General features: G+C 61.3%; 1 protein-coding gene across 3 annotated transcripts in view; it reads left to right on the top strand.

The window, feature by feature from the left end:
* The window catches only part of PFKP (phosphofructokinase, platelet), a 49,973-nt gene that overhangs the window by 23,550 nt on the left and 13,955 nt on the right, over positions 1–12,468 (top strand). For 2 of the 3 annotated variants that reach the window (XM_032881677.1, XM_032881675.1), the window contains exons 4-16: positions 934–1,123; positions 1,558–1,723; positions 2,670–2,714; positions 2,889–2,997; positions 4,731–4,826; positions 6,066–6,158; positions 6,731–6,856; positions 8,038–8,102; positions 8,565–8,634; positions 8,753–8,899; positions 10,414–10,484; positions 11,489–11,576; positions 12,059–12,211. In XM_032881677.1, coding sequence (XP_032737568.1) covers positions 934–1,123; positions 1,558–1,723; positions 2,670–2,714; positions 2,889–2,997; positions 4,731–4,826; positions 6,066–6,158; positions 6,731–6,856; positions 8,038–8,102; positions 8,565–8,634; positions 8,753–8,899; positions 10,414–10,484; positions 11,489–11,576; positions 12,059–12,211 — 1,419 coding nt within the window. The remainder of the gene's footprint in view (positions 1–933; positions 1,124–1,557; positions 1,724–2,669; positions 2,715–2,888; positions 2,998–4,730; positions 4,827–6,065; positions 6,159–6,730; positions 6,857–8,037; positions 8,103–8,564; positions 8,635–8,752; positions 8,900–10,413; positions 10,485–11,488; positions 11,577–12,058; positions 12,212–12,468) is intronic. The other variant, XM_032881676.1, reaches the window with a different exon arrangement.

The following is a 12,468-nucleotide window of genomic DNA, read 5'->3' as shown; positions in this document are numbered from 1 at the left end:
TGGCCTCGCACTGGGGGTCCCACACCTATGATGCCTTCAGTGTGGACCAGCTGCCAACTTTGCTTCCGGTTGCAAGAAGGCACATGACGCCCCGATCCCTCTGGGTGGAAGCAGAGTCCGGGGAACCAGCCAGTTGTGGCCGTGTGTCCTGTGCCTTCCGCCCGGGCTCCCCTGTGCTGTGCTGGGCCACAGCACCGTCGCCACTACACTCCCAGTCCTTAGCACAGGCTCCCTTCCCGGGAGGGCCGCTTGCCTTGCGGAGTGAGCGTGCCCTTGGAGGACGACCCACAGATGGGGGTGCGTGGGAAGGAGCCCTGCTTTTTCCTAAAGACAACTAAGAATCTTTTGTTTCTGAAAAACCGAGTGTGAAAGTCACGACTTCTCGCTCTCAGAAGTTTGTCTGATCCAACTTGTGTTCTCTTAAGATTTAGCCTTTAACAAGGGAGGGGCAGGGAGATGTGCAGAAATCAGCCCCTCTGGCTCGCGGTTTCCTGTCTTGCCTTTTCACACGGTGAGCTCTGACACAACAGGGGACTTGTTACGGGGGCTCCCGGACACGCCTTCTCTGACCGCAGCTGCTGGCCAGCGCCGGGTCCATCTGAGGCTTGGTGGGGGTGGGGGCGGGGGCCGGCACCCCGTGCTGTACCACTCTGCTGTAGGCCCCCTGGACAGCTGGGTCATCCTGCAGACTCTTATCCTCTGCGTGTTTACCTGATGGCCGTCCTTGTCTCCAGACCCTCCCCAGCTTGCCCTGGGCATGATGCCCGTGCCTTTGTCCATTGTCCCCATGCTTGACCAGCTTACGAGATTAAACGAGGGGAACCTAGATTTGCAAGTCCTATGTGTATACAATGGTATTCACATGTGCTGAGCTCTGCCGCTTCCTCTCCTGTGGGAAGAAGAAAAATAAATGTGATTTTCTTTATTTTCCAGGGAGGGACCATCATCGGCAGTGCTCGTTGCAAAGCCTTCCGCACGCGGGAAGGTCGCCTGAAGGCTGCTCAGAACTTGGTTCAGCGGGGCATCACCAACCTGTGTGTCATTGGCGGGGACGGGAGTCTCACAGGGGCCAATATCTTCCGGAAAGAGTGGAGTGGGCTGCTGGAGGAGTTGGCTCAAAATGGTACATCCCTGCCTCTGTGTTGCCCTTGTGGGTTTTCTGTTCCCTCTGTTCCTCTTCTGTTCCCTTCAGAGAGCTCTGAGCCCCCATGCCCGCTGTCAGACTGCGGAGAGGCATCAGTGGTGATAGTGTCGGTCTCCCAGTCCCCCAGGCTGGGCACTCAACCTCATGCCTCCAAAAACGATGAGCTCTGTGTACCTGGTCCTGCCCCGTGCCGGGCACCGCCCACCCCTGGCACAGTTTCGGGTAGCGCCCGTGACGGCCATTGGAGATAGGTTTCCTGTGTGTCCCCACTTGGCAGAGGAGAACTGGGGGGTGGAGGGGAGGGTGAGCTGGGCTGCCCTTCACCCACTGCTCTCCTCCTCCCGCTCCGCGGGGGCTCCTGAACATCCACTTGTGGCAGCTCCCGGTAATGGCCGGTGCTCGTTTCCGCGCAGGTGAGATCGACAAGGAGCAGGTGCAGAAGCACGCGTACCTCAACGTCGTGGGCATGGTGGGCTCCATCGACAATGACTTCTGCGGGACCGATATGACCATCGGCACTGACTCTGCTTTGCACAGGATAATCGAGGTCGTGGATGCCATCATGACCACCGCCCAAAGGTTACAGGGCCATGGGAGCCTGGGAGGGGCTGGTGGGTTAGATGTGGGTTAGATGCCCTGGATGTTTTCTTCATAAGGGTGTTCTGTGCTGGGTGTAGACATCTGTGCTGGCCCTGAAAGTCTCCCCAGACAGGTGTTCTGTGCTATGGTGTAGACCCTGGAGGATTCCCTCATGGGGGTGTTCTGTGCTGCGGTGTAGACGTCCGTGCCGGCCCTGGAGGGTTCCCTCATGGGGGTGTTCTATGCTGCGGTGTAGACGTCCGTCCGCCCTGGAGGGTTCCCTCATGGGGGTGTTCTGTGCTGCGGTATAGACGTCCATGCTGGTCTGGAGGGTTCCCCAAACAGGTGTTTGATCCAGTCTTGTTACTGAATGTTAGAACCAGAGCGAGAAAACTGTTTCCCATTGACTCTTTATTTTCAACTGTGGAAGTCTACTCCTGCCCCTGATTTTAGAAGAAAAAAGTGTTTCCTGGAGGGAAGACAGACTAATGCTACTGGGAAGTCCCACGCAGGGCCTCCAGTGGAAGCAGCAGCACTGGATATGCCCCGTGTCCTCTGGCTCCGTGGGCGGGCGAGGACCCTGTGGGCGACGGGAGAGCCCAGAGGTTGTGCTCCCGGCTCTGGAGGGGCCCAGCCCCAGGGGATCCCGGCCCTGCCTGTGCGGAGTGCCATAGCCGGTCACCGGCACAGAGGTGTCCGGGAATGTGCGTGTGTGCGGGAGAGCAAACACTGGCTGTGAAGCGAGTAACTCTAAGCCCCTTTGCTCACAAGAGCTCGAAATGCTAGCACAGTGGCATCTGCTTTTGTAGGAAATGGGCGCTTTTTGGAAGTGCAGGTGCTGCTGTCATGGCTGGGCGGGCTTCTATCCGACCTGGGAGCACTTTTCTCTTCGCTTTTCTCGGTGCTCCCCGTGGTGGTCAGTGGATGTTTCCTTTGTCTTTTCCAGCCACCAGAGGACCTTCGTTCTCGAGGTTATGGGGAGACACTGCGGGTACGTATGGGGAGACGCAGCTTGGACTGCGAGCACCCTCCGCTTGGCCCCCTTGATTCCCCCCAGTGGCCCGCCATCCCCCTTGCACGCTCGTGCGCCGGCTGCCTGCCCAGGGCCGCCTCCAAGCTGAGGGTGCCCGGACGCAGCCTCAAAACCAGCGCTGTCTCTGGGCAGGTACCTCGCCCTGGTGAGCGCCCTGGCCTGTGGAGCGGACTGGGTGTTCCTTCCGGAGTCGCCCCCAGAAGAGGGCTGGCAGGAGGACATGTGCATCAAACTCTCCGAGGTAACCTGTGTTGCGTGTCCCCTGACCGCCAGGGTCTCTGACGGCGATGGGCGGAGTCACAAACACGTGGAAACTCCGTGGTTCTCAACAGAATTCAAGCTTGTCACGTAGGGTCTGCATATACTGGCTGTTCACGTGTCTGGCTGCCCTCCGGGGTCATGAAGGGGTGCCGTAGAGAGACCCCAAAACTGTTTTTCCTGCAGAGCAGCAGCTGGAGTTTGAGGGAAGGTCTTGAGTAGAGATGAAGCTGTTAGGAGAAACCAGAGTCGGGGGGGATCTCTGCCTCCTCTTCTGTCTCCACGCACCAGTGTGAACAGAGCCATGTCTTGACCCCGGCCGCAGCGGCACAGAGCAGCATGGGGCAGGTCTCAGCTCCTCCTGGGCTGTGCAGTCCCCCCCACCTGCCGCGCCGGGTGTGCATCAGGCATGGTTGCAGACAGGGTTCCTTACACCAGGCTTTGCCCTGTTTGTGGCCTGGGGCTGCTTGTGTCCCCCACATGTGCGGAGGGCAGTTTCCCTGCAGGAGGGCCTCTGAGGAGGACCTATGAGCTTAGCCCCTGGGACAGAACTTGGGGCACGGGGCGCATTTCCCGACCACGTCATCCCCGTCCTGCAGGTGGGGAGGTAAGCCTATGGCCCAGGCCGGCTGTGGTTGTATTCAGCAAGGACATACTCTCTGCGTGCAGCCAGGGTACATGAGCAATAGGACGTTGCTGCCAGCTTCAAGCTGACAGGTTCCAAGAAAGGGACTTGAGCAACGCACTTGACTCCACGTACTTGACCCAAATATAAGGAGCTGATGATGACACACGGCTTTGCTGGGAGAATCATGCCCCCAGGAAGGTGGGGCACGGCTGCGGGGGACCGGTGAAGGCAGGAACACATCCCAGTAGTCTCGTGAATGTAATAAATCCACTTGTAGTTTCTCGGTTCCCACCTGGGGACGTGGGCCAGTGGCATGGGGCGATTCAAGGCTGGCTGCGTGACATTGGAGGTGGCCCTGTTCTTAGACTGGTCCTTCTGTGTGGCTCTGAGACATGCGTTTAATCACCAATGCCACAGGGCGTTACTTGTGGTCGCATCCTCCAGGGGCCGTGCCCGTCCCCGCCGGCCATCCTTCCTCCCCCCAACACCACAGGCCTGGTCCAGGGCCACGTCCAGGGGGAGGGTCTGTAACTTGGGATGGGATAGAGAACGGACTGGCTGAGAATGAGTTCAGGGTGTCGCTGGGTGACGGCTGCCCTGAGCCTGTGGGGATGGCAGGTGTGGGCACAGTGCCAGCAGGGCCTGTCCCCAGCCCCGCGCTCTCCCCCGCTCCCCTCCAGCCTCCTGCATGGGCCTGGGGTTTCTGTCTCACGGTGGGGTGGTGGGAAGCTCTGGTTTTTGAGGAGATCAGAAGCCTGGTTTGCTGCATAGATGTGCCATGGAAGCGCATTGTGGAGCTCATGCCTTCTGGGACCAAACGGCCAAGAAGTGTGGCCCCCGGTCTGGGACTGCCCGGCTGCCGCCTGCGTCTGGGGCAGCCTACAGGCCCCTCCCGCCCCCTGCCGCCTCCAGCTACGCGCCGCCGGGAGGGCCTTTCCCAGCCCGGATGGGTAGAAACCAGGCTTGCGAAACTAGGTGACGGTTTCTGCCCGGCAAGAGGCCGTTCACCTGGCGCAAAGGGCCCGGGATTTGTTTGTTGTTTAAACAGTTTTAGGAGTTTGAGGATGTTCATTTTCTGCTTCCCCTAGAACCGTGCCAGGAAAAAGAGACTGAATATCATCATTGTGGCGGAGGGAGCCATAGACACCCAGAACAAGCCCATTACCTCTGAGCAGATCAAGGAGGTGAGTGTGTCCCAGTTTGAATTCTCCTCGGGCGCCAGCCCGGAAAGGGGAGATTTTAACGGCGCTGGCAGCGTTCGCGTTTGGAACGTTGTGTTATTATCATGAAAACCCTTTTTGTTCTCCCGGATACTGATAGATGGTTTTGTAATGACTCATGACTTTAATGGGGTGAGTCTCTTGCAGCTCCCGCCTGATTGTTGGGAATCTTCCCAGAGGCCCAGGAGCTGCCCTGGCGGTCGGGGAGACGCCGCAGGGTGGACAGGGGGTCCCAGCGCTGGGCGCCGGCTGCCCCACCAGGGGCAAGGCTCAGGCACTGGGACGCATAGCCCCAGTGCACCTGCAGATGAGAGCACTTGTCACATGGGCATCTGTGCCACACCCGGCCCCGTGGAGGGCCGCCCAGGAGGTCCCATTGCTGTGTGGCTCACTGGAAGGTGCTGGCCTGGCGCGCAAGCCCCGGGGTCAGCGGGATGGGCCAGGCTCTCCAGTGGGGCAGGTGACTGCACGTGTTCCAGACAGAATGCTGGGGAGACAGACCGACAGATGGGCGGGCAGGCTCTGGGTGAAGCCGGCCATCACCCCAAAGGACGCTGTCAGCCGGGCTTTGCAACGTGGCTTCTCTGTCACGCGCTCTCCTCCTTCCCTGACCAGCTGAGCACCTGACCTCAAGGCCTGGGGAACTGTGGGTGAAGGTGCTTGGCCAGTAGTGAAAGAAGGAGTAGGGCAAAGGTTTTCTTCCCCATGTAAGCACATTGAGAGTGAACACGGGCCCACAGAGCAAGGGCCACAGGCTTCACGTCCCCCCCGCCCCACCCCAGTGTTTTCATAGAGAAGAAGGTGAGGTCCGGCAAGGACAGGGGCCTGACCCCGCAGCCTGCAGTGCACTCATGGGGCCAGCCCGTGGGGATGCCGTGGTTGACCACGGTACGCTTTTCACATACAGCTGTGCCCGCTGATGTGACTCAGGGAAACGTCTACATTCCTGTAAAACATCCGGGATGCCGTGTCCTTTTTCAAAAATCGTGTTACTTTGGTTCATTGGCGAGGTAGGAGAGAGATTTTATGTGATAACAAAAACATTCTTTCACAAAAGCAAACTTCAGCTCACCGTTAAATGAAGCATCCTTTTAGGAAGTGAAATTTAGAAACTAGGATTTTTTTCCATGTCGGTGTGAAGCAGGAGTAGCCAAGACCCGGGACGCAGTGACCCCCTGGGTTAAACTGCTGTGTCTCCTGCAGCTCGTGGTCAAGCAGCTGGGGTACGACACGCGGGTGACCATCCTGGGACATGTGCAGAGAGGCGGGACTCCTTCGGCCTTTGACAGGATTTTGGTGAGTGAGGAGGGAGATGGTCAGGTGCCTTCGCCTGGGGCGCGGAAGAACGGTTTGCCCACACACCATCCCGTTCAGAGTGTCTCTGCCTGAGCAGAGTGTGGGTGGCCCGTCCTGGACATGCTAACCGGGCTCGGCCCCCCGTCACACAGATGTGGGAGACCCCAGACCTGGGGGGCCGAGGGTGACAGGGACCCCAGGGAACAGAGCCCATGGGCATGTGTCTGGAGGCAGGCCATGGAGTGGCCCAGTCCACACTTGTGGGTGTTGGTCTTGGGTGCTCTCTGCCCTCTGACCTTCCCCTCACTGCCCCCGGCCAGCCGCTTGCTAGTAGGGTCGGAATCTCCTTGCTGGAGGCGGGTGGATGGTCAGTGGCTCTCTGGGACCCAGACCTGGAGGCCAGGAGGCAGGTTGGGTCCCTCTGAACACCATGGGGGCAGGTCTCTGCTCAGGGACGCATCTGCTGGGGGGACTGTGTTCATGCCACGGTGGAGCCGGGGGCCAGGCGGGGGGGGGGGCATGGTGCCTTGGGCTTGGACCTTGTCTCTGACCTCTGTGACTCTCATTTCCAGGCCAGTCGCATGGGGGTGGAGGCCGTGGTCGCCCTTCTCCAGGCCACCCCGGAGACCCCGGCCTGCGTGGTGTCGCTGAGCGGGAACCAGGCTGTGCGGCTGCCCCTGGTGGAGTGCGTGCAGATGGTGAGTTCCGGGCGTCCACACGCTCCCTGGTTAGTCCAACACAGGCTTCCAGGAGCTTCCCCAGAGCCGAGCTGCTGCCCGCGGCGAAGGCAGGGGGCTCTGAGGTCATCGGTCCGGGGCATGGGACGTAACCTCCGCTACGCTGAGAGAGGGAGTATGTGCAGACGATGATGACGTGTGGAAACGTGGGTCTGTGGGGACTCCGGGGAGGGCGTCCCGGGGGGAGGGGCATGGGGCTGAAGTGCTCCGATCTCTGCGTCCCTGCCCTCCTGTCCCTCAGCATCTTCTGACCGGAGGGCTGGCCGTGGGGCTGCTAAGGCAGGTGGCATCCTGATGTGCCCCGGCCTCCTTCAGGCCCCTGGATGCAGGGACGGGTTATGGTTTCCCAGGTCACCGGGCACAGCGAGTGGCATTAGATACCGTGCCTGTCTTCGTTCTCCGGAGCCTGCCCGTGACCGTCCCTTCCCTGGCCTTTCTGGCAGCTCTGAGTGGCTGTGTTGTGTCACCTAGTCAGGGACGTGATTACATGCAGGGACATGTTGAACGTAGCCACAGAAACACACTTCCCAGAAGCCCTTGGGGTGAGCAGATGTGTGTACGCAAGTGTGCGAGGCTGCGTGTGTGTCACCTGCTCTCTGTCAAGGGCCTGGCCCAGTCCTGTCACCCCCGACGGCAGTGGGGATCAGAGGGGGCCGAGGTTCACAGAGGGACTAACTTACCAAGATGCCCAGGTTGGGAGGGGCGGGCCGCTTCCTCGGGGACCTGTCCCCCACTGTCATCCGCCCTGCGGCGCCGCCCCCCCCCCCCCCCCCCCCCGAGAGGCTGGTTCTGTCCTGCTTCTTTGTCGTCAGAATCAGATAAGGAGTTGCTCAGAAGGCTGCGTCCATCGGAGAGCCTGGTTTCGCTCTCGCTTTGCTCTCCTGGGGATCTCAGGGTCCCCCTCTCCGGGATCGCCGGCCGACCCCCAGCAATTGTTACCGAGCTGCCTGCTGGGCAGGCCTGGGTGTGTCCCCTGCAGCCGGCTGCTGCCCGCAGTAGCAGGTGACTCGCCGAGCTTGGGCTGCCAGCCTGGAAGGTGGGGACGACAGGGTTGAGTCGGCAGGAGCCGCCAGGTGTGGCAGCCGTCATCGTCCACAGACGTGGGAGTCCTGACATGTTCTCTTCTCTTTATTTGTTTGAAGACCCAGGACGTGCAGAAGGCCATGGACGAGAGGAGATTTAAGGATGCTGTGCAGCTCCGTGGGAGGTGACTGTCGGGAGAGCTCTGCGTCCCCGGGGCTGGCGTGGGACGTGCTTCAGGGCTGTGCTCCTTCTGTCCCCGCGGACAAAGTCGGAAGCTGAGACAGGCTGCAGGGCGCCACTGGGCAGCTCCAGGGCCCTGATGGGCAGTTGGGGGACCAGCTGGCGTGCAGTCTGCTTTCCGGCAGGCTGGATGCTGGAGAACTTAGGGAGGGGCAGATGGAAAGTGGGGCGCAACCGGCAGGACACCGGAGCACGTGAAAGACCAGGTTTCTCAGCAGGCGGCCACGGTAGCTGGAGATACCGGGGCCTCGGGGATGCGGGGTGACCCCAGGGCTGCCTGCTTGCCCCAAGCGCTCCAAGCAGGGCTGTGCGGACTGTCCGCGTCCGGCACAGGCCTTCTCCCAGGGCCTCCCCTCACGCTCCATGCGCCTTCTGACCTCCACCCGATGGCCCCCTTTCCTTCCAGGAGCTTCGAGACCAATCTCAACACCTACAAGCGGCTCGCCATCAAGTTGCCCGATGATCAGATTGTGAAGGTCGGTGACGCTGCGCGCCACCCCGAGAGCCAGCCCCGCGTTCCCCGTGGACCCCGCCCCCGGGCTCCTGGGCTGAGCGCCCGCCCCGCGCTCACAGTGTGCCCCCACTGTCTCGCAGAGCAACTGTAACGTGGCGGTCATAAACGTGGGGGCGCCCGCTGCCGGGATGAACGCCGCCGTGCGCTCCGCCGTGCGCGTGGGCATCGCGGATGGACACAAGATGCTCGCCATCTACGACGGCTTCGAGGGCTTCGCCAAAGGCCAGGTGAGTCCCTGGGGGACGTCGTTGGGAGACGGAGGACCTCCCAAGGCTGCAAACCTAGGGCTCTGTCACATGGTGAGCGCAGACGCTGCTCTGTAGGACGACTTCTGCTCTAGATCCGCCCTGGGGTACGCGCCCTGGGCGCCGCAGGACGCCCCGTGTGGAGCGCACCTCCGGGGTTCCTCAGGGGCTGCAGGCAGTGCGGCCGGTGGGGCCCGTGGGAGCCGGCCTCAGGAAGGAAGGGTACGGGTTTTGTGCCTCCCAGAGGCTGTTGTGCTGTGGGAGTGGGATGCAGCCAGCAAGCACTTGGAGGAAAGTTTTGCTGAAAGGAGTGAACAGGCACTTTGGGTGCTTACTGTGCACACTGAGTACTCCAAGGAGAGCTGCAGACCTGAGATATTAGCCCCATTTTCCTTATTTAGAAACTGAGGCATGGAGACACGGATTAGCCTGACCGAGGTCACATGCTGCAGGAGTTGAGATAATGTGGTTGAGGCTGCGGTGTGCCCTGCGGGACAGTATTTATTGGCCTGATTACCCCAAAATGTACTGAGTTCTTACCCCGGGGAAGCCAGCTGGTGCGGAAAGCAGAGCTGCCCTCTGCCAGGTTGTAGCTTGGGGAGGGAGAGGATGGTGAGCGATGGGGGGAAGCATGGGATGGGGCACCTTGGGCCGGGACCAGCGCTGCACAGACGCCCAGAGTAGGGGTCTGCCCTGGGACCCTAGAGACCCCAGGGGAGGGAGTCTCAGACAGGGGACGGAGGCGCTGAGCCAGTGGCCTCAAGAACGTGCCGGCTGGGCGAGGACAGCGCCAAGGCCCACAGGGGCTTGGGACGGTGGGCTCACGTGGCTGCTGCCTCAGCGGAGCAGGGGAATGGAAGGGGGTGGGGCCAGGTGGCTTGTAGGTGATTGGAAGGAGCTTGGGTTTTGCTCAGAGAAGACCGGAGGGGTTTGAAGAAGCAGGATGGGACCTGTGGACAGGTGACCGGATGCCCTGGGGGGAGGTGTCCTGGGAGCTGGCAGGGATTGTGCTCCGGGTCTCTAAGAAGCACGGGCTGGAGACCGGAGTTGGGGAGGGATCGGTGTGCCAGGATCAGACCACACTCTTAGGACTGGGGAGGGGAGCCAGCCCAGGAGACGGCCTGTGTGCGTGCCTCTAGCTGGCCTCACCTGCATTCTTGAGATTTCTTTCAATTTTTAATTAAAGAAGTTTTCTTTTGTATCAACTAAGAAAAACAATATCTGTCTTTCTTTCATTCCCGTGGGTAGAGCATGGCCAGCTGAGGTCTGGATCTGATCTGCATGGTGGGGGTAGGCGGTGGGAAGGCCGGGGTGAGGTGTCCTGGGTTCCACCTGACCCATCTGACTCGCTCAGTGACACGACGGGGACAGCTTCCGAGTGCCTCGCAGGCCCCTGGGGAGGTGCCCCTGCAGAGCGTGCGGACCTGGGAGCCCTCTGTCCGCACAGCTCATCCCCTTGTTTGTCGCCCCCCTGTTCGGCTGTGTCTGCACGCCAGATAAAGGAGATCGGCTGGGGGGATGTCGGAGGTTGGACCGGCCAAGGAGGCTCCATTCTTGGGACCAAACGGTAACTTCCCCGTCCCCGTTCTGACCACCTCTTAGGAAGGGGGAGGGCACCCATCCTAGACCAGCAGCTGGCGCTGGCTCACGTGCCAGCACCCTTCCCACCACGAGGGACCCGGGTCATGCTCTGGGGAGCCCCCGAGATTTGCCCTGCAGCAGAGGCGAGACACGTGACTCGGGGACTGCTGTCGCAGTGTCCTTGATCTCCACTGGTGCACAGAGCCCCATGGTGGCTGCAGGCGGGCCCTGCGGAGCCCACGTTTTCTCTACTACGGCTCGCTGCCCGCCCCCGCTGCTGGGGACGCTGGGGCTCCTGGTCCACCTGTGTGCCCCGGGCCCCTTCCGATCAGCTGTGATACCCACGTGCTTGTGCTTTTGAGCCCAGGGTTGCTCCAAGGTGGTGGCTGTGCTCCAGAAGCCGGGGGACCCTCTCATTGCCGCTGAGCCCCCTGGTTTGCCCCGACTACCCAGCCCCGGGCAGTTTTGTCCTGAGAGTTCTTTTAAATGTACTGAAAGCACAAACATCTTGTCCGCACGGAGGAAAGAGGAGGGCGGGTGTTGGCGGCTCTGCGGCCACGGCGGGGCCAGCGGTCATGCGTCTGGTCCTCCACGCTGGCCCAGCCGTTGCCTCCAGGTGATAAGACGGGAGGCGAGTCACGAGCGGGAGCGCGTGCCGCGTTACTGAGAGCAGGGCTGGGTGAGCTGCACAAGCGGGGGTTCCGGGGGTCAGGAACACTCACAGGCGTTGACAGAGCGTTTCCCAGAGGAGGCGTCAGGATTCTCTTGGGGTCCAGGCACCACACAGCTGAGCGTCCCTTCCTGTGTGTGGTGTTCGGTTTTGTTTTTTTGAATATACTCCCTGGAGCCTTGCTTCCCCAGCTCTGCCGTCCAGCAGGGTGCGGCTCGCGGGGGTCGTGGGGCTCCCCGGGTGCTGGCGGGGGTGCTGCGGGGGTGTCGCCCGTGGTGCGGGGTCTGCCCGGCCGCATGTGTGCCCTGGCCTGTCTCTAGCACGCTGCCCGGGAAGTCTTTGGAGGACATCGCCGCGCAGATGCGGACGCACAGTATCAACGCCCTGCTCATCATCGGGGGATTCGAGGTGTGTCCCTGGCCCTGGGCGCCTGCCCGCGGTGTGGGGGGTGAGCGTGGGCAGGCTTCAGCGGCACAGTGCAGTGGGCGGGGGGCGGTAGCCCCTGGGCCTGGGGGCCGCGGGAGCAGCCAAGTCGGGGGCAGGAGCGGGGCCCCCCAGCTGGGACGCGTGCGTCTCCCGTCTGCGCAGGTGGTCGTCTCTCTTGAATTCGAGGCCCGTGGGCCACCAGCAGACAGGGTGGTCATGTGACCCCACCGCTTGCGGTTGTACATTGGACCACAGACCTTAACTGTTTTTATTCAACTATGATCGGTCCCCTCCTGACCTCTCCGCTTGCTTTAGAGAAAATGTAAGGGCCTCAGACAATGAGACGCTTGCCCCCAGGAGACGCAGTGTCCCTCCTGCCTGACCTATCTGGTGACCCTCACGCCTTCCGTGTTCCTAACGGCCCTCTGCTCCCCCTCCCCCCACACCTGCACACTGCCTGACAGGCCTACCTGGGACTGCTGGAGCTGTCGGCTGCCCGGGACAGGTACGAGGAGCTCTGTGTCCCTATGGTCATGGTCCCCGCCACCGTCTCCAACAATGTGCCGGGCTCCGATTTCAGCATCGGCGCAGACACAGCGCTCAACACCATCACTGACGTAAGTCCGTGTGGCCGGCAGAGGAGATGCGGCGGACGCTAACGCGGGGGCCGCTGGCCTGCTTTTATCTGCCATGCACTAGAGACATTGGTGAGACCCCAGCTTGTTTCCAGAAACGCTTTTTTTTTTTTTTCTTTTTTTCCTTAAGCCTGACTGTCTCTGATCCGATGCCCAGAGTTGTTTCAGCACCGGGGCTCCGCTGCGGCCAGCCCTCGAGTGACCGGGAGCGTCTGAGGCTCCCATAGTTGTGGGCTGGA

Source organism: Lontra canadensis, unplaced genomic scaffold, assembly GCF_010015895.1.
Source record: "Lontra canadensis isolate GAN:19392208 unplaced genomic scaffold, GSC_riverotter_1.0 scaffold76, whole genome shotgun sequence".
NCBI classification, from domain to species: Eukaryota; Metazoa; Chordata; class Mammalia; order Carnivora; family Mustelidae; genus Lontra; species Lontra canadensis.
Note: the sequence above shows the minus strand (reverse complement) of the source record. Positions and strands in the feature narration are given on the sequence as shown.